Source organism: Vulpes lagopus, chromosome 12, assembly GCF_018345385.1.
Source record: "Vulpes lagopus strain Blue_001 chromosome 12, ASM1834538v1, whole genome shotgun sequence".
NCBI lineage: Eukaryota > Metazoa > Chordata > Mammalia > Carnivora > Canidae > Vulpes > Vulpes lagopus.
In genome coordinates, this window is record NC_054835.1 from 18742843 (window position 1) to 18768862 (window position 26020).

A 26020-nucleotide genomic window follows, 5' to 3' on the forward strand; every position below is an offset into this window, starting at 1 on the left:
TTCTGGAAGCCATGGGAGAAAGGATGTGGGTGCCAAGCAGAGAGGGTACAGCCCCTTGTCCCTACAGTGCCCCATCCACCTGCCACAGCCCCGAGTGTATGCAAGAGGAGCTGAGCTGCTAGGCTCCCCACACAAACCAGACCTGGGCTGACAGGCCCTTCCTTCAAAGGTTGGCCTGGTCCGTGCCACTTTATTGCCTAGCTAATGACGGTGATTAGGCCGACAGGTGCTACCTGCCTCCTGTCCACCCTCCTGCCTGCCAAGAAGGATGGTTTCTGAGCACCTGGGGGAGGCCTGCCCCCATGCTCTGCCAGAGCACCTACCATCGACTGTCAGGCCAGTTTTTGCCCACCTTGTCCCCAGAGAACACAGGGCCAGTTCAGTCCTCATCTGCTGGGATTGCTGTGTGGCCTCAGCCCCCATCTGGCCCTCTCTGAGCAGGACTAAGGGGGAAGTGGGGAGGTATAAAGGAAAGCTAAGCATAGTGTGTGGGGACATGTGCCCCTAAGAAGCACACCTACCTCTTCCCCAGCTAGGGTTGGGTTGTGGGTACCCAACTAGAATCCAGAAGAAAGTAGTAGCAGAGGGTCTTCCTTGAAGATGAGCAGGGGTTGCTCCTTAAGAACCTACTGGATTGTGGGTAAATCACTGGAAAAATCCTATCATTCTAGAGGGGTTGGCCCACTCCCAGTTGGGGGGTGCTACTGCCTAGGGCCTTAGGGGGTCTAGTGTGGGTCTCTCCTGTGTGGGTCTGGGTGGGAGCCATGATTTATGATGGTGCTTCATGAGTGAGGAATGCCAGCCTGGGGGGCTGGGGTGGGGGTGGAGCCACTTATTTGCCTGACACTCCTCATTCTGCTGGATGTCTGGCATGTCCTGTCAGGATCTCTTGTCCCCCGGGGACAGCCACATTCTCCCACATGTGGCAGCCCCCTCCCATCCATAACTTGAACCTCCAGTTCCGGGAGGACGGAGTGACGGCCCAGCTGAGTGGGAATCCAGAACTGAATTCTTCCTGGTTTGTCTTCACGACTCAGTGCCCTTTGTCAGTGGGCATGAGAGTGATGGTAAATAAATAGCTCTTTTTTCTTCCACTGCAGCAAGAGGGAACTAGAGGAGACTTCTGGAAACTCCTTTCCAGAAGAACTCAAGGCTGACATGCTACAAAAAAGAACTTCCAGCCAGGAAGGGTTGTTGAGCTCCTAGAAGGGATGATGGGTGTGGCGTCATCACTCCCCACTCTTACCCCCACCTTGCCAGATAAATGAGAACTCTGGAGTTCATGAAGGTGGGGAAGCAGAGGAGGTTTGGCAGTGAGGTTGGGAGGCAGAAAGATCCAAAGTGTGGTCTGGTCCTGGACTCTGAAGTCCGTGCCAGTTTTGAACCTGTTCCTTTGAGTCTCACCTGTATCCCTCTTGCTGCAGGCTGCCTCTCTGGTAAGGGTCCATCTTTCTGGACATGTAGCATGGGTCAGTCTGCCTTCCCTGGTCTGGTGGGACTGGTTTTTCAAGCTGGAGGAAGGGTCGGTGGTGGCAAGGAATTGGCAGAGGCAAAGGGTTTTATGTAAATGCCCAGGGAGTGCTCTGGGAACGGGAGGCCGGTTTTCCCAAAGACACGCAGGGACTGGCAGCTCCCAATTAGCTGGGGCCGGTGATGTCAGTGCTGCTTTCCTGGGTGGCTGCACCCACTCCATTCGGCCTTGGCAGGGGTTCCTGGCCATTACCTTCTCCCTTGGGTGGGAGAGGTGCCAAGGGGGTCACCATACAGGACAGAGGCCAAGTCCCCTCACATCATATTCCCCGACCTGGGGTCTGAACCATATTGTGGACCTGTCCTGGAAAGTGCCATGAAAAACCAGCCGAGACTCTACTTAAAAATCGTTTAATGTGGCTAATATTCTATCCCTCCCCTCAAACCTGAGAAGCTGGGGAGACTTCAGTAGCTGGGCTGGTCCCACAAGCAACTCCTCATAGGCCCTGCTCCCCAGGCTACCCAACCCCGAGTTTCAATAAATACAGTGCAAAGGGGCCTGGTCAGCCACCAAGCTGGGGAGACAAGGACCCGGAGTGCTAGAGGGGGCATGTTGTATGGTCTGTGAACTCACATATGTCCACTGCCAAGCACACACACCGAGGAGCATGTGCACACAAAGAAACGCCCTCTCAGGCATCCTCACATGACACGCCACACACACACACATCTCAGAAATGTAGGATTGAGCACACTCCTTACAGACACACATACAAGGTTCTATATATAGGTTCCTTTCTCTCAATGTTTGGCTTGAAGCCTGGGTGTCCCCTCCTGGCTCAAAGGGATACGAACAGGTGAGTCTTCCTGGTCTTGGCCAGATCATGCGCTGGTCTAGGGGCTAGGTGTCGTGGTGATGTTCGTCTGGATGGCCATGCAGTTGGCTGTGGTGTTGGAGTAAGCCCAGGAGGGGAAAGTGTGCAGGTTGAAGATGGGGAAGCTCCAGCTGTTGATGGCCAGCGTGATGACTAGCACCCCAATGATGTTGAGCAGGAATCCTGCCCGGGCCTGGTGTAAGGAGAGCTAGTTTGAGTGACCAGTGGCAGAGCTGGGCCAGAACCTACCCTTTAGGGGTTCACCAGCACTCAGGAGCTCTCTTACTAGCAAAACTCTCCCTGAGAAGTCTTCCCACGGTCTGACCTGCAGCACTGGGCAGTGCCCCCGCCCCTGGCTTTCATCCCAGCACTAAGGGAAAAGGAAGCCCCTCGTGAGCTCTCAGGGCCTCGGGCTTTGTTCCCCCTGAGTCCACCTCTCTGGTGGTGGGTGCCTAGTGCCTTGGAGCCTTCCCTAAATTCCTTACCCACTCCCTTCTCTCTCACATGGCCTGGTATTGGCAGGGTCTGAAAACGCTCCCACTGGGGATCACAGTGTGATCACCTCTTCCGCTGTACCCCTCACCCCCAACAGGGTTCATTCTTAACTCTGAGAACCTCAGTGGCTTGAAGCTACTCTGTGGGCCACCAGGAAGGAAGGATGGAGCAAGGAGGGGCACTGAAGCATTCAGGCCCCACTGCTACTCACCATATCAGACACTTTGAGGCCCCCAAAAGAGAAAACGATGGCATTGGGTGGGGTGGCCACAGGCAGCATGAAGGCCAAGGAGGCGGCCAGCGTGCAGGGAAGCATGACATACAGAGGGTGGAGACAGATGGCCTGAGCCTGAATGGGGAGACAGCGGGCAGAACCCATCTCAGTCCCCAGCCCAGAGAGGAAGACATGGCCCCCAATTATCCTGCTCCCTGTCTCTGGAGGACAACTTCCCCTCCAACAATATACACTCTGGCCACGAACCCAGCACTTCTGCCAGAAGGCACTGGGTGACCCGGGAAGGGCCCCTTGACCTCTCTGGAGGGGATGAGGGTGCAGCCCTGACCAGCAGGGTGTGGTGAGGGGAGGGGCCCATAAAACGGATCTCAAAGGGGCTCCAGGGTGTCATCAAAGGCTGCGGGAACCCGCGCCGGGGAGGAAGGGGCTGGGGACGCTCCAGGGAATAATTTCAACCTGTCACCTCAGGACTGACCAGAATGGGGGCTGGGCCAGGGAGGTGGGTGAGGCCACCGATGAGGCCCTCAGGATACTCAAGGGGTGACATCACCAGGGATGGATTGAGTCAGGGGTGAGAGGGCCTTGGGGCCTAAGGCGGCTGAAGAGTCTGGGGAAGGGTGGAAGCTCAGGGGTCTTCTCCCAGAGAAGGGGAGGTGAGGGGGGGTGCAGACAGGCTGCAGGCGGGGCCCCTGCATGGAGTGGGCAGTGGGCTGCCAGGAAGTGTGTCTGCAGGACCAGCTCACCATGGAGGCCAGAATGGGCAGGAAAAGTGTGGTGGTGGCCACATTGCTGGTACACTCAGTGAAAGTAGCAATCAGGAGGCAGAGGATGAAGGCAATGGCGGGAGATGGCACATTCTGTAGTGGGGTCAGCTTGTCCCCCAGCCACCCAGACAGTCCTGATTTCTGTAGGTAGAGGAAGATAGTGTGTGAGAGGTTGGGGTTCCTAGGGCTCCAGGGCTCCCTGCTGGGGCACTGGGAGGGTCCTGCTCCAGCCTATACCTCTCTAGAGTCTTCAGCACCAGGTCTGCTTGGGAAAGAAGATGAGATCCAGCCAGAACCAAGAGGCCCCTCTAGTGATTTTGAAGCACATTTGGGTGTGATGAGAAGTCAGATGAGAGGCTAGGAGATGGGGCCAAAGGGCCTTCTTCAGAAGCCTGGGGCTTGGTGGGAGTAAAGACTTTAACTCCATTTACTCCTGTTCTCCCGACCACTCTTGGGAGCTCCTTGGCCATCCTTTGCCCTCTCCCTGCCTCCTCCAACCCAGCAGATTGGCCAGGAGAGAGAAGGGGGAAGGGTGCTTGGTAGAGGCTGGGGAAGAGGCCGACAGGAGAAGGGGGACAGTCCACAGGGTCATGAGGGCTCCAAGGTCTTTCTCCATCCGCATGTGTAATGCTGGACTGTAAGTCCCAGGGCACCGGGACTTTATCTCATATAAAGCTGCCCACCCAGCACCAGGCACAGTGCTTGGCACAGTCAGTGAATACTTGATGATGAACTAGCTTCAGATCCAGGAGTCCCTGGCACTGATCCCTGACCCAGGGAAGCTGCTTCCTATCTGGATAGTGGATGAGGCTCACAGGCAGATTCAGGGATTTCCCTCTTGGATGGAATCTCTGGGGAATGATGACCTGGTCCCCATAGCCTGGCTGGGTGTGACCATGGCGCCTCCTGGTGGCCTCAGCGGGCCAACTCATCCACCCCATACTAGCTACTCCCTGGTACTAAAGCTATTGCAGTCTCCATCTGGCTGAGGGTGAGGCGGGTGGAGTGGGGTGAGGTGGAGTGGTCACTGCAAACAGTCCTTGCCCACCAGACAAGCCTGCCTTCCCTTTGGCTTTGAGAACCGTAACACGCAGAGGTCCTTATGGCTTGTGTCCTCCCTCCCTTAGATGGGGCACTAACCTGTCTCTTCAGCTGCTGCAAAGGCTCTGCCCACCAGGAGGCGCCTTTTAAAAAAATTGTTTTTAAAGATTTTACTTATTTATTCATGAGAGACAGAGAGAGAGAGAGAGAGAGAGAGAGAGAGGCGGAGACACAGGCAGAGGGAGAAGCAGGATCCCAGGATCATGACCTGAGCCAAAGGCAGATGCTCAATCACTGAGCCACTCAGGCGCCCCCATCAGGAGGCTCCTAAGTGGGGATCCCTGTGTGGGATAGAAGCAGGGGGCCTCTTTCCTTGCCACAGGGTGTCCCTCCAACAGGCTGGGGAGGGGGCAGGGGTTTCTCACCTCGCTGCCCTTGGCCAGGGCAAAGCCACCACCCAGCAGGAGCACAATATTCCAGGGCATCTTCTCATTCACGGTCTTCCAGTTGAGGAGGGCAGGAGGGGCCTTCAGCCTCCCTGGTTTGTCTGTTTCCCAAGCAGAGGAGGGTGGGTCACCAAGAGCTACCAGGTTTTTACTCCCCTCCACGTGGGTCTCTCTACGGGTCTCTATCAGAGCTTAACACGTGAGAGAGGGGCCCCCAGTTCTGTAGCATCCTTACTTGGTCCCTGGGTCCCTGAACCCTTGGCAAGTCCTCTCAACCTCTCTGGGCTTTTACTATTCCTGTCAAGTGTGGTTGAAGGCACATTCCATGCTGGAAGGCAGGAGCTGCCCAGAGGCCCTTCCCTGTCCCAGTCCAGGTTCTTACTTGGATCCTGAGTCAGCCCTGGGATCTTGGAGGGCACCAAGAACAGAATTATTCCAATGAAGATGGCCACTGTCCCATCGGATGCCATGCTGCGGGCAGGGCAAGGAGGGCAGGCTTAGTGACTTAGGGCTGCTCGGGGTCATAGGGTGGAAGAGCAGTGGAGAGGAACCTCCCCACCCCCCACACCCCAGAGGTGCCAAGCCCTCCCAGCAAGTCCTCCCCACTGTGTTACCTCCTGTGCAGTACCAGGGCCCTGCTCACGTCCCTCCTCCGTTAGCCAGGCGAGCCCCAGAAGTATTCCCCCTTTCCCCAAGAATGCTCACCTGTTTCCATCCTTGTCGGGAAAAGCCAGGTTGCCCCAGCCAAGGAAAAAGCCTGGCTCCCGGGTGAACCATAGCACCACCAAGATGATAAAGAGGACAGAGACAGCCTCTTCTGCGAAGGTCATGGGGCCCAGTTGCTTGTGTTCTTTTTGGATGACGTGGAAGGCTGCCCGCTCTCTCTCCTTCGCCTGTCCCCCAAAGCCGAAGTTCTTCCGGAAGCTATTGGCAGAGGGGTGGGGCAGCTTCTGAGGGCCCCACACCAGGCAGGGGAGCAAGGGCCTCTCAGCACCAGTGATATCCCAAGGCCACTCAAGGCTGCCACACGAAGGCCCTGGCCCTGCACCCCTTCCCACCCCACCCCGCCAAGGTTCTGGAAGAAGAGCAGAAGACTTTCAAGGGGTCATATCCTTATTCAGCAGAGGCAAGGCTGGGGCTCCAGGGGCAGCCTTCTCTGGATTGACCCCCTCTCCCCCAAGAGATTCTCTTGTGTTAAGCCCTCCCTCGCCCAGAGCGAGGAGGACCTAGAGGCCTGGACCCCACGACTCCTTCTGGTCCCAACTCACCAGCCCCCTCCTCCAGGAACCTTTCAGGAAATCCTCCCCTCCCTCTCCTACCTGCTTCTGGGCATCCCCTGCCTGCCCAAGCCCCACCCACATCATTCTTAGAGGCACAGGAGACTGTCACCCACTTCCGCATACCCCTTGCTTAACTTAGGTTGACTTTTAACTTTTCACTGGGGGAAATCTCAACTCCCCTAATGGACTTTGAGTTCCTCAATGACAAAGACCATATCTCACACATCTTTGAATCTCCCATGGTGCCTTGCACATGCAGGTCCCTTTGACTACCACCTAGCCTTGTACCAGCCACCAGTCTTGATCCAGCTGCCTTGCACTCACCCAAAGAGTTTTCCAAAGTACAGCAACAATACTTAAAAACTTTCAGTGTCCCCCTTTCCATCTCCACCCCTGCCCCCATGTGGGCAGGAAGGGGCAGATAACTCCTACCACAATTCCACTCTTATCACTGATCTCAGCCTGTCCTGGTAGCAGACATCACCAGTCAATTCCAGACTCAATCCCAACTTAGCCTCTAGCAAGGGCTCACAAGATCTTTCAACTCAGACCTCTAGTCACTATCAGTAACCCAGGGTTGGAAGCAAGAAGAAAACCTATTTTACTACTCTTGACCTCGAGGACAAGGTCCAAGCCCTTTATGTGGCACACAAGCTCTTCACGTTTCAACCAACAGAACTAGTTTCCCTATACACATGCTCTTTCGTGCCTCTGCACCTTTGGATAAGCTGTTCCTGCTCCCTGGAATGCCTTTACCCTGTTCTCTACCTGGCTGGGTTCTAGTTCTACAAGATTCAGCTCAGCCATCATGTCCTCCGGGGGCCTTCTGGGATCTCCACGGCACCCAGGCTTTCCTCTGACACGGCCTCCACCTGACCGTCGCCCATTAGAAGGTGCACTCCAAGGACAGAGCCCATGCCTCACGTTCTCTAGGATCCTCAGTGCCTGGTACAGGGCCAGATGCACAGTAAGAGCACAACAAATGCTTCTGTAACTGACCATGCTCACTGTGTGCTCCTTAAGCATTTACCAGAGGACCGTGGAGCATGATGGAATGGATCTGGCCTGGCATGAGGAGGCCCAGTTTGCAATGTGAGCATTGACAAATCTGGTTGTATCCCACTCTTGGAACCTCAGTTTGCCCTGTGCTAATACTCTCCACCCAGTAAATCCCTCAAATAGGGGGCCACGGGCACAAGAGACCTAACGAGGGAGAGGCCTCAATAGGACGGTGATGATATCCTCTCCCACAGTGGCTCCCTGCTTACTCAACTGGAACCTCCCAGAGGGTAAGGGCAGGCCCCTGGGCTTCTCTCACATCCTCTACCACTTACTTGAACCCCAGGAAGAGGATCTGCAGCCACAGCCAGGAGAGCAGCAGCAAGATGGCCATGGTGGGGAAGGCAAAGCCAAACCAGGAGGCAAAGTTCACCACGTTGCCATTTTTGGGGAAGAGCCTGAAGGGGGATGAGGGCTGGGCTGTTGCATGCAGTTGCCTGGTGGCCATCCAGCCCAGTCCACCTCCCAGTGAGAGTGCAGACCCCCTCCCCCAGCCTCTGCCCCCAGGCACTCACGCGTTGACCTGGCCTTGCAGCACCAGGTTAGGTGTAGTGCCAGTGAGTGTGGCGATGCCCCCGATGCTGGCCGAGTAGCACACGCACAGGCTCATGCCCTGACTAAAGCGGAGCTGCTCCCTCTTCTGCCACACCGTTGACTCTGAAGAAGCAGGCAGGGCAGGGTGGGCCTGCCCGTTATCTGGGAAAAAAGGAGAGCTCAGGTGGAGGGTGGGCACAGGACCACTTCCAGGGAGCATGGCTGGAGTTCCGCAGCCTCTGAGGGTGCCTTGGCAGTGAGCAGCCTCCATCTGGGCTAGGGGTGAGGGCAGCAGAGTGTGTGCAGTGGCTGCATCCCTTACAGCACACCCAGACTCCAGCTTTCTGCCTCCCCAGGTGACCCAGCATCTTGTTTTGCCCTGCACTCAAGGGATTCTCAGAACACGGGACTTTTCATTTTATTTTATTTTATTTTTTCTTTTCTTTCTTTCTTTCTTTCTTTCTTTCTTTCTTTCTTTCTTTCTTTTTTTTTTTTTTTTAAAGATTTTATTTATTCATGTCAGACACACAGAGAGAGGCAGAGAGAGAAGCAGGCTCGCTGTGGGGAGCCTGATGCAGGACTTGATCCCAGGACCCCGGGATCACAGCCTGAGCCAAAGGCAGATGCTCGGCCACTAAGCCACCCAGGTGCCGGGACTTTTTATTTTATTTTATTTTATTATTTTATTTTATTTATTTATTTTTAAAGATTTATTTATTTATTCATTCAGAGAGAGCGAGAGATGCAGAGACACAGGCAGAGGGAGAAGCAAGCTCCATGCAGGAAGCCTGCCGTGGGACTCGATCCCGGGTCTCCAGGATCACACCCCCGGCTGCAGGCAGCGCTAAACCGCTACCCCACTGGGGTTGCCTGGACTTTTCATTTTAAAACTAGAGACAGCCTTGGACAAACCAGGACAAGTTGGTCACCACGTGCCTCCCCTTTCTTTCCCCGAAGGCTCCAAGATGACCACCCCTGGTCATGGACATCACCTCAGATCCTCCCCAGGAGTTGGGGGTTGGGGCGGGGCAAGGGCGGGCTTCATCTTTCTCACCAAGTTTGGTCACGTCCTTCTGGGGACTCCCTTCTTGGAGTTCAAAGGTGGGGTTGTCGCTGCCCTCCTCCACATCCTTGCTTGTATTGTGGAGCTGCTCCAGAACGGCATGTGCGATGGGCACCATCATGGCTGTGGTGGCTGTGTTGCTAATCCACATGGACAGGAAGGCTGTGACCAACATGAAGCCCAAAAGCAGTCTAGGGACAGACAGATGGACACACTGGCTGGTGTTCTGGCATCCCTTCAGGGACCAGATCCCCAGCACACCACCCGTTCCAGGTTCTCTGGTCCGGTTTGTGGGAACTCACAGGGCAGGCCGCACCCCAATGATGAGGAGCACACGGAGAGCAATGCGTTTGTGCAGATTCCAGTGCTCCACGGCAATGGCCATCAGCAGCCCCCCGACGAACAGGATGTTGCTGTCCTTAAAGTATTCGATGCAGACCTGGCAGGCAGGGACAGCTAAGAGGCAAGAAAGGGGTCTCCCCCATGTCCCTGGGCTTATAAGGCTACAGTCAGTGACATTCCCACAAACACAGGTTGGTCTCCTGGGCTCTCAGAATCAAGTGGAAATGGTCTTTGGATTATGTTCCATTTAAAATTAACCAGGTCCCTCTCTGCCTGCCAAACTCCTTCTTTCTCCCTTCAGGAATGAGTGGGAGATAATCTAGCCTGATTCCAGTCATGTTGCAAGCCATTGACTGGGAGAGAATTTAGCGCAGGTTCTAGAAACTACAGCAGTGGTTCACAAAGTGTGGTCCATAAGCTGGCATCATCTCCGACCTGGAACTTGCTAGTAACGAAATGCTCAGGCCCTGCCCCAGATCTATGGCATCAGAAACTGTGGGGGTAGGGCTCAGCCGTCTGTGTTTCAGCCAGCCCTGCAGGTGATCCTGAAACATGCACGCTCATGTCTCAAAGCCATTGACCCAGGGGAATACAAGTTCCTTAGCTGACTTTCAAAGCCCCTTTTCTTGGGTCACCAGGCCTTTCTACCTCCCTGGCCTACACCTGTTCCACTTTGAATGACCTCTCAACACCAACCATGCACTCAGCATTTCTAGAATGCACCCTCACCCACCCCCTCCCCGGTCCTCTTCTAGCTGACTCCTCACTTAGTGCTCCCTGACCTGTTAAGCAGAGGCAAGGACTCCTCTTCTGTGTGCTCTGCCCTGTGATGAGGCTTCCTCCACCACCAGTGTTTTAGGGCAGACTCCCTCCATAGGAGAAGCCATTCCTTTTGTGAAAGGGGAGGCTTACCTCAGAGGCATCCATTATGCCCATCATGGGGTACAGGATGATGGGGAAGAGGGCAGTGACAGGCAGGGGCAGAGCCTCGGTGCACCAGAAGAGTGCCATGAGGATGATGGAGTAGGCACAGTAGGCTTCCTGTGGGTGGGAGGGGAGTAGCAGAGCTGTTGGAAGGGTAGGCCTGGTGACCCAGAGTCATGTCACCTCCTGCCCCCAGAGAAAACAGGCCATTTGTAACAGTGTAGGGAGAGCCTATGAAACCCACAGTCATTGATTCTTAAGTCCAAGGTCTCACCGCAAAACGGAAATAAAAAACAAAGCAAGGTGCTCATCGCCTTGTCTTTGAGCTTGGGAGGCCAGACATTATAATCCAGCCACACTGGAGGGACCAGAGAGTCTAGAGTCGGGTATCAGGCCCCACTCAGCCAGAGGGGACTGCAGGGGGCCAAAGTGAGGATCCCCTAGATGAGATGGGGGCTCATCTAGATGAGACTGGGGTGTGGCCAGTATGGACTCCTGCCTGGCACCCTGGCCTTCCCTGGCTTTGTCAGAGCCTGCAAGAATCTGTATGGCAATGTTATTATCGTTTGTTTCCCTTCTTAGAAGGTGAGCTTCATGAGGACAGAGTCAGTCACTCCAAGCACAGTATCTGGGTGCTTGGAGCTCAGGACCCTGCAGGCTTCAAGGCAAATACCTGAATGAATGAACCACTGGGAAGTTTTGGAATAGTGGGAGATCTCCTTCCCAGCAAGCCTGGCATGACCACTGCATCACACAGTTCCAGGAGCTTCCATACACATTTACAGAATATGTGAAAGGTTCCTCCCCAGCCCCAAGTTGGGCAGGGAATTGGGGAGTAAACCCTGAGTCCTAGTCTTTCAAGTCTGGGTGCCAGAAGCTCTCCTTTCTTTTGCAGGGTCCTCGAGTCTAGGAGGGGACCTGGAGCAGAAATGGAAGTCAGATAGTCAGCCTCCTGTGTCACGGGGCCACCGGAAGGAGAGGGTAGGAGAATCATTAGCTTTTAGGAGCTGGGTGTTTTCAGGTTTATTGTTACATGACCCTCAAGGTGGGTGTGTTCCAGGTTCTAGATGAGCTTGGAGAGGGTAAGTGGCTTGCTCAAGGTCACAGAACTGGGGTGTGTCAGAGCCAGGATGGAACACAGGCAAAGCCTCTAGACTGCAGAGCTCCGAGGGCGTTTCCCAGGTCTTCTGGGGAAGGGCACCCCTGAAGTGGAACAGCATGCAGCCTGTGCAGCCCAGCTGTAGAGCCAGGTCAGCCTGATGCCAGGCCACCTCATCGTGAAACTTCCACCACCCCTGCTCACCCTGGACAAGAACTCTTGGGCCCTGGGGGTGGGGCCACCTTGACCTTCGCCCAGAGACCCACCCCTCCTTCCCCTCAGCGGGAGGCTGGATCTGCTGAAGCTGCTGTTCTCCACAGCTTCCTCACCTGCAAGTACTGCCGGCCCAGTTATTCATCCTCCCCAGGGACTAAGGGCAGGCCAGCGGCTCTGGACCCTGGCATTCCCCCTCCCCCCACAACTCCCCTGGAATTCTTGGGTCAGAGACAAGGAGGGGGCCAGGGTGCATGATCACTGCTGATTCAAGGAGAAAGCACTGCTAAGGACAGCAGAAGTGTCCCGAGGGCTAATCCGTGCCAGGCTTTGGGCCCTTCATGCTTCAGGTGATTGTCCCAAGGCAATGACCACTGTTCCCATTCCGCAGATGCAGAAACGAAGGCACAAACAAATGAAGTGAATGTCTCAGCGGCACATGTTAGCAAGTGAAGAAGCCAGGCCATTTGGTTTTTGAGCTTCAGCTTTCTCTCTCTCCCCTGAGCTCCATCCCTCACAGTTGTGGGGTGTCCTCCAGCCTCAGGTACACTGTGACTTGTGGGGTGCATTGGGATGGGCCAAGGCTCAGAATTCACACATGACTGTCTTCCCTGCGGCCTGCCACTTCCTGCCACCAAGCTCTGGGTGAGTTCCTTCCCTTCTGAGATCCCATTCCTGTGTTCCAGAGAGAGCTGGTAATAGTTGAAATTCCCCTGTGAGCTCTGGTGTGTGTGCCATCAATGGCTCCCCTACCCTCTACAACTTTCCTGAGTCCCTCTCCTCCTCGTCGTCTGTCTGTCTTTGGATCAAACCCAAAACCAGTTTCAAAGTCCCATCCAGGAGCCTCCTGTGGCCCTGATGGCCCTGGCCCTGTGTCTCCAGCCTCCCCTTCTGGGCAGTCCTGTCCCGTTCTAGCATAACATGCTGACCTGTTCTTCCTGGGTCATAGGGTTCTTAACTGGGGCGTGGAATTCCAAGGAATTTGAGGGAAAACTGTTTCATCTTTGTGCTAACATCTAAGGGTCTAAACATAGGCAACAAAGCCATGCTGCTGCTAATGGTACTACAGGTGATTTGGTCCCAAGCCCTCCCCCCCTTTTAAAGATTTTTATTTATTCATGAGATACACAGAGAGAAACAGGCAGACACATAGACAGAAAGAGAAGGAGGCGCCCTGCAAGGAGCCCGATGTGGGACTTGATCCTGGGATCCCGGGATCACAACCTGAGCTGAAGGCAGACGCTCCACTGCTGAGCCACCCATGCATCCCTAGTCCCAAGGCCCTTGATGGTGACTGTCAGCCATCAGATACGTGCACAGATCAGTTGTTACCATTATCTCAAAATGTATCTCGAAGTATTGTTTCTATCCATCCCTAGTTTTGAAATTATGGTAGTTATACCAACACTAGATCTTATTTAATTCATTCATAATCACCTATAATTCCCAATGGTAATTTGCTTTTTCAAATTTTTATTACTGTATTTCAAAGTAACTGGTTTCTTTTGTAATCCCATACATTTTATTTTGTGCATTTTATTTATTTATTTTTTAAAGATTTTATTTGTTTATTTATGAGAGACACAGAGAGAGAGAGAGGCAGAGACACAGGCAGAGGGAGAAACAGGCTCCATGTAGGGAGCCCGACGTGGGACTCGATCCTGGGTCTCCAGGATCATGCACTGGGCTGAAGGCGGTGCTAAACTGCTGAGCCACCCGGGCTGCCCTATTTTGTGCATTTTAAAGCACTATTTTGATAAGGGCCCGTAGTCTTCACCAGACAGGCAGAAGCTTCATAGCTCAGAAATGGATTAGAGTCCCCAAACGAGGGGCACCTGGGTGGCACAGTTGGTTAGGCATCCGACTCTTGGTTTTGGCTCAGGTCGTGATCTCATGGTCCTGAGATTGAGCCCCAGGTTGGGCTCCACGTAGTGTCCCTTTCACCCTGCCCCTCCCTCTTGTGCTCTCTCTCTCTCTCTCTAGAATAAATAAATAAATCTTAAAGAAAAAAAAAATCCCTGAATGAGATTTTCAGCTACCTCCATTTTGACCTCAGTCTGTACATTCTAATTTGATTAAGTCAAATTGATTAAGTTCTTCCTTTAAAAAAAAAAAAAAAGATTTATTTATTTATTTATTTATTGAGAGAGAACGAGCACATGGGTGGAGGGCAGGGACAGAGGCAGAGGGAGAGAGAATCCCAAGCAGACTCTGCGCTGAGCATGGAGCTTGATGGGTGGCTCAGTGCAGGGCTTGATTCCATGACCTGAGCTGAAACAGAGTCAGATGATCAACCAACTGTGCCACTTTCCAGCTTATCTATCATCTCAGGCAAAAGATGCCCAAAAAGCATCTCGTGATGGGAACCGTAACTACCCCCCCAAGCAATAGGGACTGCCCTGACAGCCACAAGAACCTTCGTGATTGACCCCAAGATGGTTATTAACCTTACCTTTCCTGCCTACCTGCAAGACCTTTCCTGTGGCCCACTCTTTCTTATATAAACCTGGACATATTCTCAGCACTTTGGAAACAGTCCTTGAGATACTCGTCCCCTGTCTTCCCAGTGCTGGCCTCACTGAAATAAATCCTTTTCTTGTTTCACCACCACCTCTTTCTGCCTTTGGGTTTTGTCAGCAGCAAGTGGCCCAGCCCGGTCTGTTTGGGGCCCTCATGGCCAAGTGCTCTTGCACCTTTGGGCTCCAGTTATATCCCTGCCCTAAGGTGAAGGGAAAGAAAAAAATGATCTAGCACCAACTATTGTGGCTTCCCCGAATCACCTTGGGAACCTTCTAAGCTTCTAGGTCTATCTCCAAGTGAAATTTCTCTCTGAGTGGGAGCAGGGGTCTCTACAAGGCCTGAGCAAGGCAGCGTGAGTCAGAGCGAGGTATAGACAGAGGTCAGGCATGCATAGTTTGGTGGGTGCCTGGCCTATGTTCTCTCTCATTTCCTCCTCATATCTCCAGGGGGCAGTGTTTCTCCCTACTGCCACTGCGGGTGGCTGGTTGGGGGGGGGGGGGGCGGGGGCAGGGAAGGGACTTGGGCTGGCCAGGCTCAACTGGCAGCTTATATGGTATGGGACCATGTGGGCTTATGCTCTGGCCACTGGCCGATCCTCTGGGCTGCTGGCACTGCACAACTGCACACACCAACCTCATATGCATTGCCTGCACTTCTGTCTGCGGTGGCCCTCCTGGAGCTCAGATAACAGCAAGGATGAGTTTTTTCCTGGCAGCCAGTGCTTCTTTCTCCCTCTGTCACTGCCTCCCCCTTGCCCAGGCTGGCAAGGGAAGTGTTCCCCATCTCTGACAGATTTGGCTCTTCTCCTCAGTATCCATTTATGGGCTTCTGAGGACAGAGCCTCTTCACCTCCATGCCTCAGCCCTGGCTCTTTGGCTGGTGCTGGCCTGGATGAGAAATCCTCCTCTCCCCACTTGTGACACACCCAGCCCTGTCCCAGGAAGCATCTTGTTTGGACCCCCATTGAATTCAACCCCCAGGAAGTCCCTGCTATGGGGGGAGCCCCTTGGGAGCAAGCCCTGGGCCTCTGAACTGTTCATCAGGCACTCATTCGACAAATAGTCTTTCCACTCCAGGTCTGCAGTTCTGTTCGTTCTGTGCCTCAAATGCCCCCATTGACTTCTCTCCAGTTCTCAGTCACCGGCCTCGTCCAAGCCCCAGCATCTGTCACCAAGACCTCTATAACATCTCCTCATTCAACTCTCTTCCTCTCGTGTCCCTGAAATCTCTTCTTGCTGCAGGCAAAGTGATCTTGAGTCACAAATCTATTTAATCCACCTCAATCCTCCAACACGGACGGACGTACTCACCTCAAAGCAGATCAAATCCCTTCAGAGTATCCCATTGCTCTCAGAAGTTTGAGGCTGATTCGAGCCTCTCCTTGCTCTTTGCTCCAGCCACACTAGCCCTCTTCCAGTTCCTCAAATACACCAGCCTCCTCCCAGCCACAAGGCCTTTGCTCATAATTTCCTCTCTTCCCACTTCACCCAGTTGATGTCTACTCAAGTCAAGGATTCCCTTTTCAGTGAATCCTTCATGGGATCCAGGCTTGGTTATATTCCCCATTTCAAAACCCCTGTACCTCTTCTGCATAGCACTTGTCATACGCTATCATTAAACACTGTGTTTTATGAATTTCTTGGTGAACATCAACTTTTTCATCATACTGTACTCTCTAGGGAGCTAGGCTTGAGTCTGTTTCGGCTCATCCCATCAGGTATCTTTATGGAGGTGACACTCTGAATGCATGAATGAGAGAGCACTAGGCACTAGGGATATAGCCATGTGTCAGGCCCAGCTCTGGCCCTTTGGGACTCTGATTGCCCCCATGTGGGCTGGCCCTTAGGGTCATGGTGGGCAGGCTACCCTGCAAAGCCAGCAGTGGACAGAAGAGATGGATGCTCAGAGGGTTTCCAAAGCCTGAAGTTGGCAGCTTGCTTTTTTTGTAATAGGAAACAAAGGTCAGAGGTCAGAAAATCTACGTGCCCAGGCCTGGCTTTATGGCTGTGTCCTTGAGAAAGTTACTTCATCTCTCTCAGACTATTTCTTGTCAGCAATAGTGATCATTTCCAGCTGTACACACATTTATCTCCTTTTTGTAGTTTTCTTATCTACAAGTGGGAATGAAAGAAACACCTGCCTCCCTGGGTTGTTATAAGGATAAAGGATGTGAATATGTCATAAAAGACAGTAGATGGCAGTGAGCAGATGGCAGGGTTGGTATTGGGAGACGAACGTGCTCCTGGGCTCCTGGAGAACCAGGGTGGATTCACAAGGCATATGTGGAGACAAGTGCCAGAGACTCTTGGGCAGACTCTGGACCCAGGGTGTGGGCAAGGTGTAGGACCTGCGGGCATCATGGCCTTTACGCATGACAGGCACAGAGCAGCCCATGGCTCAAATACGTCTGTAGTCTCAGAGGTATCATGACTTATTCCTCCTGGTGATTGAAGGTTAACCCAGGGGTGGGGGATGGCTTGGCACACAGTGAGTCCTTCCCACTGCCCCTATGCCCTGGTAAGTAGAGATGCTGCTGGCGGTGAGCACTACCGGCTCTGGGAATGAGGTGAGACACTGGGTGGCAGCCTGCCAAGAACCATGGCAAAGGTGAGGCCAGAGTGGGACCCCTCAGGAGAAGAAGCCCTTCGCTGAGCCTCCATCTGCCTAGGCTGAGGACGACTTCCAGAGGGGACCCTCAATAGGTGCTGAGGAATGAATAGGAGTTTGATGGGTGGGTGGGCAAAAGGTGTTGAGGTAAGGGAGTGAATAGAGAGGGAACAGAAAGAAGCATAAGGGATCGTTTTTGATGCATTCTTGGAGGGGTGTAATGCTTGGAAAAGGCCTTGTCTTCCCTGGTGGAGATCTAGAACTTTATCTGGAAGACAGTAGTGAAAAGTGAGGCCCCTAAAGGACTTTTAGAGAGAGTGATAACAGTAAGGTTACATTAATGCTACTCTATGGGATTTTTAAAAAGACTTTATTTATTTATTTGAGAGAGAAAGAGAGTGAGTGAGAGAGCACAAGCAGAGGGAGAGGGAGGAGCAGACTCCCTACTGAGCGTGGAGCCAACCTAGGCCTCCATCTCACAACACTGAGATCATGACCTGAGCTGAAACCAAGAGTCAGAGCTTAACTGACTGAACCACCCAGGTGCCCCTTATCCTATGTGATTTTATTTATTTATTTATAAGATTTTATTTATTCATGAGAGACAGAGAGAGGCAGAGAGAGAGGCAAAGACAGGAGAAGTGGGCTCCATGCAAGGAGTCTGATATGGGACTCGATCCTGGGACTCTGGGATCACGCCCTGAGCCAAAGGCAGATTCTCAACCACTGAGCCACCCAGATGTCCCACCTATGTGATTTTTAAAAATATGTGCACGAGTGTTTGTATGTACATGGGAAAAATCTCTGATTCAGGGATTCTTACCCTTTTTCTGTACCAGAGTCCCTTGGCAGCCTGATAAGGCCTTCCAACTCCTCAGAATAATGTTTTTAAATACATAGAAAAATACATAGAATTATAAAGGAAACTAATTATATTGATATGCAGTTGTTAAAATATGAAAAATAGGTGAGATAATGATATATGTTACTCCTTCTTAGCTAGTAAGAACTTCACTGGCTAATGGTTACTGTAATTGCAGTCATGATGAACATAAACAGTATTTCAAGGTACCTGCAACAGCACTAATGAATGTGATAATATCTGTGATTTTTATTGGTGGCAAAGCCAAAGATATGGTTAATGCTATTGTGGCTTGTTATCTACATTCATAAAGGAAGGAAGTACTAAATTTTCTTAGTTAGGAAGTACTAAATTTTCTTAGAGGTTGTTGATGATAAAATATAGGGTTTTTTCCATCCAAGTTCACAGATCTCCTGAATTTTCCCCACAAATTCCCAACGATGAAGAGTCCCTGCTCTGGAGGATATCCACCATGCTGGCCCCTGAGACTGCCCTCTGGACGGGCATGAGGGTGGAGGGTGGGAGGAGGACCCCTCCATTTCACTCTTTCATACTGTCAAATTTCATACAATGTGAGTGTGCCATGTAATTAAATAAATACTTCATCTAAACATGAAAATAGGGAGCTTACACCTGCTACACTGTAGCCAGTGAATTGGAAGACACGAGATGGGAGGTCGGGAGGCCCCAGAAGACCCTAGGAGGTCATGCTGTGTGCCCAATGGGCAGGTGTCAGGGGCTCAGAGCAGGTCATGGTAGTAGAGAAGGAAGGACAGGCTCCAGAGATGTTAGGAGAAGACAGGGTTTGGGTGACGGCTGATGGCTTGGATAGGAGGAGTGGGAGAACACCGCCAGGTGCCTGCCCTGGGTGTCTAGATGGCAGGGACCACAAAGAGAGGAGGTGGGCTGAAGGGACTTGGGGAAGGAAGTGCAAAGTAGGCTGGGGTGTGTGACATTCTTCCCAGGAATAATAGGCTCCTAAGTACCTAATCTTTTCAAAAGACTGAATATGCAAAGGGAGCAATGGCCAGCCCATGTATAAAAATATTTTCTATAGTCTCTGCAGGAACCAGTCTGGGTAGCGAAACCACAATCTCTATAGCAATTGGCCCAGTCTGGATTTGCTCAATGACTGCCAGCTTTCCTCATTTTTGCCCCCTCTCTCTACCCCCACTTCTAACTCTAGACCAATGAAAGCCAAATATGTATCCCTCACCAACCACTCGGGATGGCCGTCTTCTCGTCTTCTCGGAGCCCCTCCAACCCCCCTGGCAACAGCCTCCAGCCAGGGCACACCTGAAGCCTCCCCTTTCCGGCTCCAGAGCATTCCGACCGCCGCCCACCTTTGAGGCTCTGCTAAAAGCAAGTGGTGGTGGCTGACTCCCTTCCTATCCTTTGCCTGATCTCTTTCAGGAGATCCTTTGTTTATTTCTGCACCATAACGTGAATGAATTTGTTGTATCATCTTCTGTACTCAGAGGCCAAAGGGAAACAATGGGTTTCTGATTGTCAGAGAAGACAGATGTCTGGGGAAGAGTCCTGAACTCACAGTTTGGGCCGGGGCCAGGTCTGCCTGTGTCTCCTGAAGGGCATAACAGGCAGCAGTGACTATGAGCAAAGCATTTTCACACTCTTTGGGTTCAATCCCTACAACAGACCAGGCTTTGCTGCTGGGTTCTATCCAGGAAACTGGACTGTTGAAGATTCTACTGCTTTCTCATTCCCTATTTATTCGAAAGAGAGAGAGAGAGAAAGAGAGAGTGAGAGAGAGAGAGAGAATGAGCACAAGCAGGGGGACTGGAAGAGGGAGAGTGAGAAGCAGGCTCCCCGCTGAGTAGGGAGCCTGAGCCAAAGGTCCATCCCAGGACGCCAGGATCATGACCTGAGCCAAAGGCAGTTGCTTCACCAACTGAGCTACCCAGGCACCCCTGCATAGGTTCCTTTTTCATTTTTTTTTCTTACGTAGGCTCCACAGCCAACATGTTGCTTGAATTCACAACCCTGAGATCAAGAATCTCATCTTCTACTGACTGAGCCAGCCAGGTGCTTGGGATTGCTTTCCCATTCCTGACCTTCCCCTAGCAGGTGCTGACAGGCATAGACATAATTTGATAATTTGAGAACAAAGTCCAAACTGGGGAAACTTCTCTCTCCTCCATGGATCCCCCTGGCCCTGGAGGCTGGGTCCTTCACATCCTACTCCCAGGCCCCCTAGAGGCCAGAAAACCTGTCTCCAGGTGGTGGCGACACTTAGGGACTATACCTTGCTGCTCTCCCCAGGGTGACTGGCTGCACCTCACCTTCCTGATTCACAAATGGGGATACTGAGGCCTCCTCGTCAGGGCAATAGTTCATATGAACGGAAGCCATCTCTGGAAAAGAAGTCAGGTGTCCAGGCAGTGCCCGGGGCTAGTTGTGTTTTCCAGGGGCTAGGAATTCAGACGAGATGCAGGGCTCTATGCACACAGGTTCTCTTATTTTATCTTCATGCAGCCCCTTAGAGAGGAGAGGGTTGGTGAGGTCACACAGCTGTACACACTGCAGAGTGGATTTGGATCTACATCTCTCTGACTTTATTTTTTATTTTTTAAAGATTTATTTATTTATTTTAAATATTTTATTTATTTATTCATAAGAGACACAGAGAGAGAGAGAGAGAGAGAGAGGCAGAGACATAGGCAGAGGGAGAAGCAGGCTCCATGCAGGGAGCCCGATGTGGGACTCGATCCTGGGACTCCAGTATCACGCCCTGAACTGAAGCCAGACACTTAATCACTGAGCCACCCAGGTGTCCCTCTCTCTGACTTTAAAATCCCTGTGTTGTTCCCTGGACTCTGCCTTCTTGACCAAGAGCCAGGAAGTCTCAAAAGATGGAGGTGGACCCCAGAACTGAAGTCCAGATTCCATGTTCAGTCTTCATGCTGAACACAGTCAATCATCTGAGTCCTGTTCCGTCTCTGGGGTTCAGGAATAGCTTTGGGTCAGGGTATTTTCATTACACAGATTTTAAAGAAGGTATACAACGTATGGTTCTTATATTCTAGGAGTGCAGCTGATTCAGATTAAGAAATTCTGTAAATACAATCTGGATTTTACCTAAGCTCTGTCCTGGCAAACATTGTGCTGCTAGGAGACTGTTTTTACAGATGGTCCCATCAGGTCCTGGGGTTGGGATGGGGATGGTGGGGTGAGGGAACACTTGCATTTTTGATCCTAAAAATCTTCACTCCTTCCCCTGGCTTTGCAGGGCCGACAGCATGGGCTGACCTCCCCCTGCCTCTCTAACTGAATTTATCCCATCTTTTCTTCACTCAGTTCCCCATGCCATGCTGGCCTCATTTAAGCCTGCACCTTGCCAAATTCACTCCTGGCCTTGGGCCTTTGCACTGCGTGTGCTGCCTAGACAACTCTTAAGCCCAGAACTGTGCTTGGCTGCCTCTTACTTGCCATTCAGGTCCTAGGGTAAATATCATTATTCTGGGAAGCCTTCCCTGACTACCCCATCTAGAGCAGCCTGTCCCTAAGCCATAGTCACAGGTTCCCATACGGTTTTCCCAGCATATGCTTCTTTCCAGCCCTGCCCCCCTGCACCTGAACAGCCCCTGTGACATAGTACGTGTTCCCTGATGGGTGAGCACGTGGGTGAATGAATGAATGAGTGTAAGGTTTGGAGCACACTGATAGTGCTTCTTTGCTGTCTGGTTGCAGAATTGGGGAAGCAGTGAAGAGCCCTCAGGCCCTACTGTCCCTCATCCCCTGGGACCACCAGAGCATTTCAAGGATTCTGTTGCTATTCCTGGAATGCACCCTATAATTCCAGCTCTTACACTGTTGCTCCTTTGCCTTCACCCAGCCTGTCATCTACGGATGTCTCTGACTACTCACTCACTACGGATGTCTCTGACATCTCACTCAGCCTTCAAGGCCCAACTCAAACGCTATCTGCTTTGGAGTCTCCCCTGACTCAGTTGGAAGAATTTCCTCCCTCCTCTGAGCTCCTCAGCCTTCTGGCTCTACTTCTGTGTAAACACAAACACAGAACCATGTGCTCCTTTTCAGTGACCCCCTAGCACAGAGCAGGAGCTCAAGAGACATCTCTGACCTCACCACAGTGGGAGGACCAGCTGATGGCTGGATGGATGTGAGGGTAGATGGCTCAAGAGGTGACTCACAATGGGGTCATAACCCTGGAATGCACCTGGACAGCCTTGAGCAGAGACCCCAAGGCCAGGTTCCAATTTGGACTTCGTCTTTCTCTAGCTGGGACTTTAGACAAATTACTTTACTACTCTGGGCCTCAATTTATATGTCTGTAAAATGAGATAATAGTAGTGCTCTCACAGTAACTCAGAGGTTATTGTGAGAAATAAATGGGTTAGTGCTTTGAAGTGCTTGGCACAAGAACTAGCACATAAAAAATATCCAATGCTCAGTCTGAGCCCTGTCTGGGGCTCTCCCTTCCCATTTCAGGAGCTGGGGGCATGGAGGTAAATGTGGGGGTTCACTACAGACAGCCGGGACTCAACACAGGGTCCTCTTTGTCCACGTGCATGCATTCATTCAACAGATGTTTGTTGAGCACCTACTATGTGCCAGGTACCAGAGATTCTGTGGGAAAAAGACAAAGTCTCCGCCTTCATGAAGCCTACATTCTAGTGTAGGGGGTCAGAGAATAAATAGAAACTAAACAAATACATCATTTCAGATAGTGAAAGACCTTTCAATACAGCAACAGTGTTTTGTAATAGAGCATGACTGGCAGAGGTCAGAGGATGCTTTTTATGAGGAGGTGGATTTAGGCTGAAGCCTAAGAAATGAGAAGCAGTCATCTGGGAAAGAACATTCTGGGCAGAGAGATGAGCAATTTGAGGAGTACAGAGAAAAAGCTGGTGAGGCTGGAGAAGAGTGGATGAGAGAGAAGTAGGATATGAGGCTTTAGAGACTGTGGCATCTCCCGGGGTAGAGCCCTGGTGACTCCTGGCTACCCTAAGAGGTTTGGGTTTAATTTCAAGTTTGATGAGAAGCCTGTGTAAGGGCTTCCACGAGGTATTGATTGGGTGAAGAATGGTTTGGGGAGGGACAGGAAGAGAGAAATGATGGTAGCCTAGACCCACTTAGGAGGCAGTGGCAAGCAGTTCCATTGAGAGTATTTTATAGATGTTGAGTCAGCTGGATCCACTGGTGCACATGGAAATGAAGGAAAAAGAGGAATCAGGAATATCTCTAGAGGCGCCTGGCTGGCTCAGTGCATAGAGCCTGCAATTCTTGATCTCGGGGTTGTGAGTTCCAGCCCCATGTTGAGTGTAGAGATTACTTAAAAATTAAAAAAAAATTTTTTTTAAAGGAATGTCTCAGAAGTAGAAAGCTGAGCCACATCTTGGTAAGATGGCAGGAAGAGCCAGCCGGAAAAGATGAGCAAGCAGCATTCTGTTTTGGATGTGTAAGTGTAGAAGCATGTGTTATTTATAAAGAGAAGATTCAGGAGCAAGTGTCCAGTACTAGTTTGGTAATACTAGGGTTTAGAGGTTAGGGCTGGGGTTAAGATTGGGGAGTGGTCAGCATGGAGACAGCAGAAGGTCATCTAGGAAGAGAGTGGGGACAGAGAGCGGGCCAGGAAAAGTGGCCAGGGGAGAGAGTAGCCAGGAGGTGAAGTTGGGGCTGGAAGCTAAAGCATCTTGGAGACTGGAGCTGTCTTTTTTTTTTTTTTTTTTTAAGGTTTTATTCATTTATTAGAGACACACAGAGAGAAGCAGAGACATAGGGAGAGGGAGAAGTGAGCTTGCCGCAGGAAACCTGATGCGGGACTCGATCCCAGGAACCCAGGATCATGACCTGAGCCCAAAGCAGATGCTTAACCACTGAGCCACCAGGCACCCCTGGAGCTGTCTTAAGGAAAGATCGTGCAGACAGATTTTAAGGCCTTCTATCCTGAAAAAGACAGAGAAAGCAGGCCTCTGTGAAGGGAATGTGGGTTTGTTTATTCCGTGAGAGAGATTGCAGCACGTTTTGTGTGCTGATGGGAGAGATTAGGAGGAGAGGAAAAAATGAATGAGGCTGGAGAGGGGATGATTATGGGAGCAAAGTCCTTGAGAGGAGCCGGTTTCCAGGGCCTCAGTGGAAGGGCTGGACTCCATACTGGAGGCAGGACAGGGCCGGCAGCATCTGTGAGGCCAAAGCAGGCAGCAGGGCTGGGTGCGACACAGAGCAAACAGGGGCTCCTGACACCTATCATTCGCTGGGAGGCCTGCTTCTCCTTCTGACTCAGGCTTTCCTGTGTGACCTTGGGCAAGTTCCTGAATCTTTCTGGGCTGTGCTTTCTTGAGGAGGAAAGTGGGAATGATTGTCCCTGTCTGTCCATTCCTCCTGCTGTTGGCACATTTGGCCCGACCTGTCTGAAAACCCATCTGGTGGGTCCCCAACACAGAGATGTCACTGGCTTTGGCCAGAGATGAGGGGCCTCTTAAAGATCAGCCAGGCCTTGTCACTTACCAAGTGTCAGAGGCTCAGGAGCTATGCCACTACATCCCCAATCTCTCACCCCTTTGGGATGGCATGGACAAAAAGCCTGCCTCAATTTCCCTATCTGTGACAGAAGAAATGGCTCAATGGGCAGTCCTGGGGCTGTAGGGGTGGGGCCAGGCCAGCATTCAGTCTCAGCCTTCAGGAGGCCACGGCAGGGTAGAAAGAAGATAGAGCTTTGGAGCTAGACCACACCCCCGGCCTTGCCACTCTCTGTATGACCTGCCAGAGGGATTTGTATGTCGAAGCCTGAGCTTCAAGACCCTCCTCCTGAACTGACCCTTCCCAAGGCCCCATAATTTTATGTTCTTTTGCTTACAAAAGTGTATAATAACCAAGCTCCATGAAACCAGGATCTGCCTTGGGATTTGGGTAAGTGACTTCACCTCACTTTTCCCATCTGTAAAATGGGACAGTCAGTCTTGCCTCTTAAGGTGAGAGGATGGGTCTTTCAGAGGAAGGGGGAAGATGAGAGGAGGGGTTACTGGGTGCACAGTACAGGGCATAGGGTGGGGGCTCCAATAAATGGGAGCCAGAGCTATGGCTCCTGCTGCTTGGTGGAGGGAGACAGGAGGCTGTGGCACCTCTCCCTCCAACCACAGTATGGTGTCTGTTGTACCCACTGGCTGGGTCCCGATGTCCAATTCCTACCCCTCTCCCTCAGCTGACTTAGCCCTTGGGATCACAAATGAGCTCTTCCTCATTCTGTTTACACTCTTAAAAGCACAAACTGCTTGAACGAAGCCAGCTTCCTCCTACTCCCTTTCCACTCCTCTCTGGCAGTCAGCCCTGCTCATGCCCTACTAGCCCATAGGGCTGGGTGAGCACACAGTAGGCTGATGACCCCAGCTGCCTCCACCTGCACCCCCTCTATGGAACTGGCTTCCTATCTCCCAAGGCCATAGATTTCTAATGCATCTAAGCAATTCACACTGGGCTGCTGCTCCTGGGTGCCAAGCAAAAGCCCCCTGTGACCTCTTAACCCCCAGTCTCAGGAGGACCAGGAGATCAAAGCCTCCTTTCCAGGATATGGAGGGATGAGAAAACTGTGCTGGTCCTAACGATGGCCAGCCCTCATCCAGACTGCCCTTCCTTGTCCTTCCCCCGCTCCTTTGGAGCCAAATCCCAAGTGCTTACCTTGGTGGGGATGAGGATGGGCAGGGGCAGCAGTAGAATGGGCAGGAGTAGCACAATCAGGTAGGAGCGATAGGCCCACAGGCCCTGCCAGCAGGTGGCCATGGTGTGGACCTACGGGGGTTGCTCAAGCCACTGCCTCTGGGATCTAGGGAGCTGGAGGAACGATGCAGCAGGTAGGCGGCCAGCCAGGGCAAGCTTATATAAAGCTGGTGGAGTGTTAACCATTGACCCACCCTGGCAATCAGACTGTTTTGGAGTTCAGGAGGTGAGAGTAAGGAGGAGGGACCTGGAAGGACCTGCGTGAAGATCAGGAAGACTTTGCAAAGAAAGGGAGCAGGAAAGATCAAGGAATAAAAGTTTCAGGTGCTTTCAAGAAGTTAAGCCCAAAGTTAACTCCTTCTGTGCATGGAGGCTGCGAAGGGCTGCCTCTGGAGGAGCTGGGAAGGCAGGGTGTCTGGGAAGCCCCACCGCCGGCCTCTGCGGGGCAAGACCCCGGCCCCCTCCTCAGCTCAGTCTCCCTTCTTTCCTGTTATTC

General features: G+C 52.1%; 1 protein-coding gene across 1 annotated transcript; it reads right to left on the bottom strand.

The window, feature by feature from the left end:
• Window positions 1-1865: 1865 nt before the first annotated feature.
• Window positions 1866-25672, bottom strand: SLC13A2 (solute carrier family 13 member 2). Its single transcript, XM_041726224.1, has 12 exons — window positions 25486-25672; window positions 10517-10645; window positions 9565-9701; window positions 9254-9453; window positions 8181-8361; window positions 7941-8063; window positions 6032-6250; window positions 5709-5797; window positions 5306-5427; window positions 3819-3980; window positions 3052-3189; window positions 1866-2538 (listed from the first exon to the last, which is right to left on the bottom strand). The coding sequence occupies exons 1-12, from the start codon at window positions 25585-25587 to the stop codon at window positions 2365-2367; spliced, it is 1776 nt and encodes a 591-aa protein (XP_041582158.1). The 5' UTR covers window positions 25588-25672; the 3' UTR covers window positions 1866-2364.
• Between the last annotated feature and the right edge of the window lie 348 nt (window positions 25673-26020).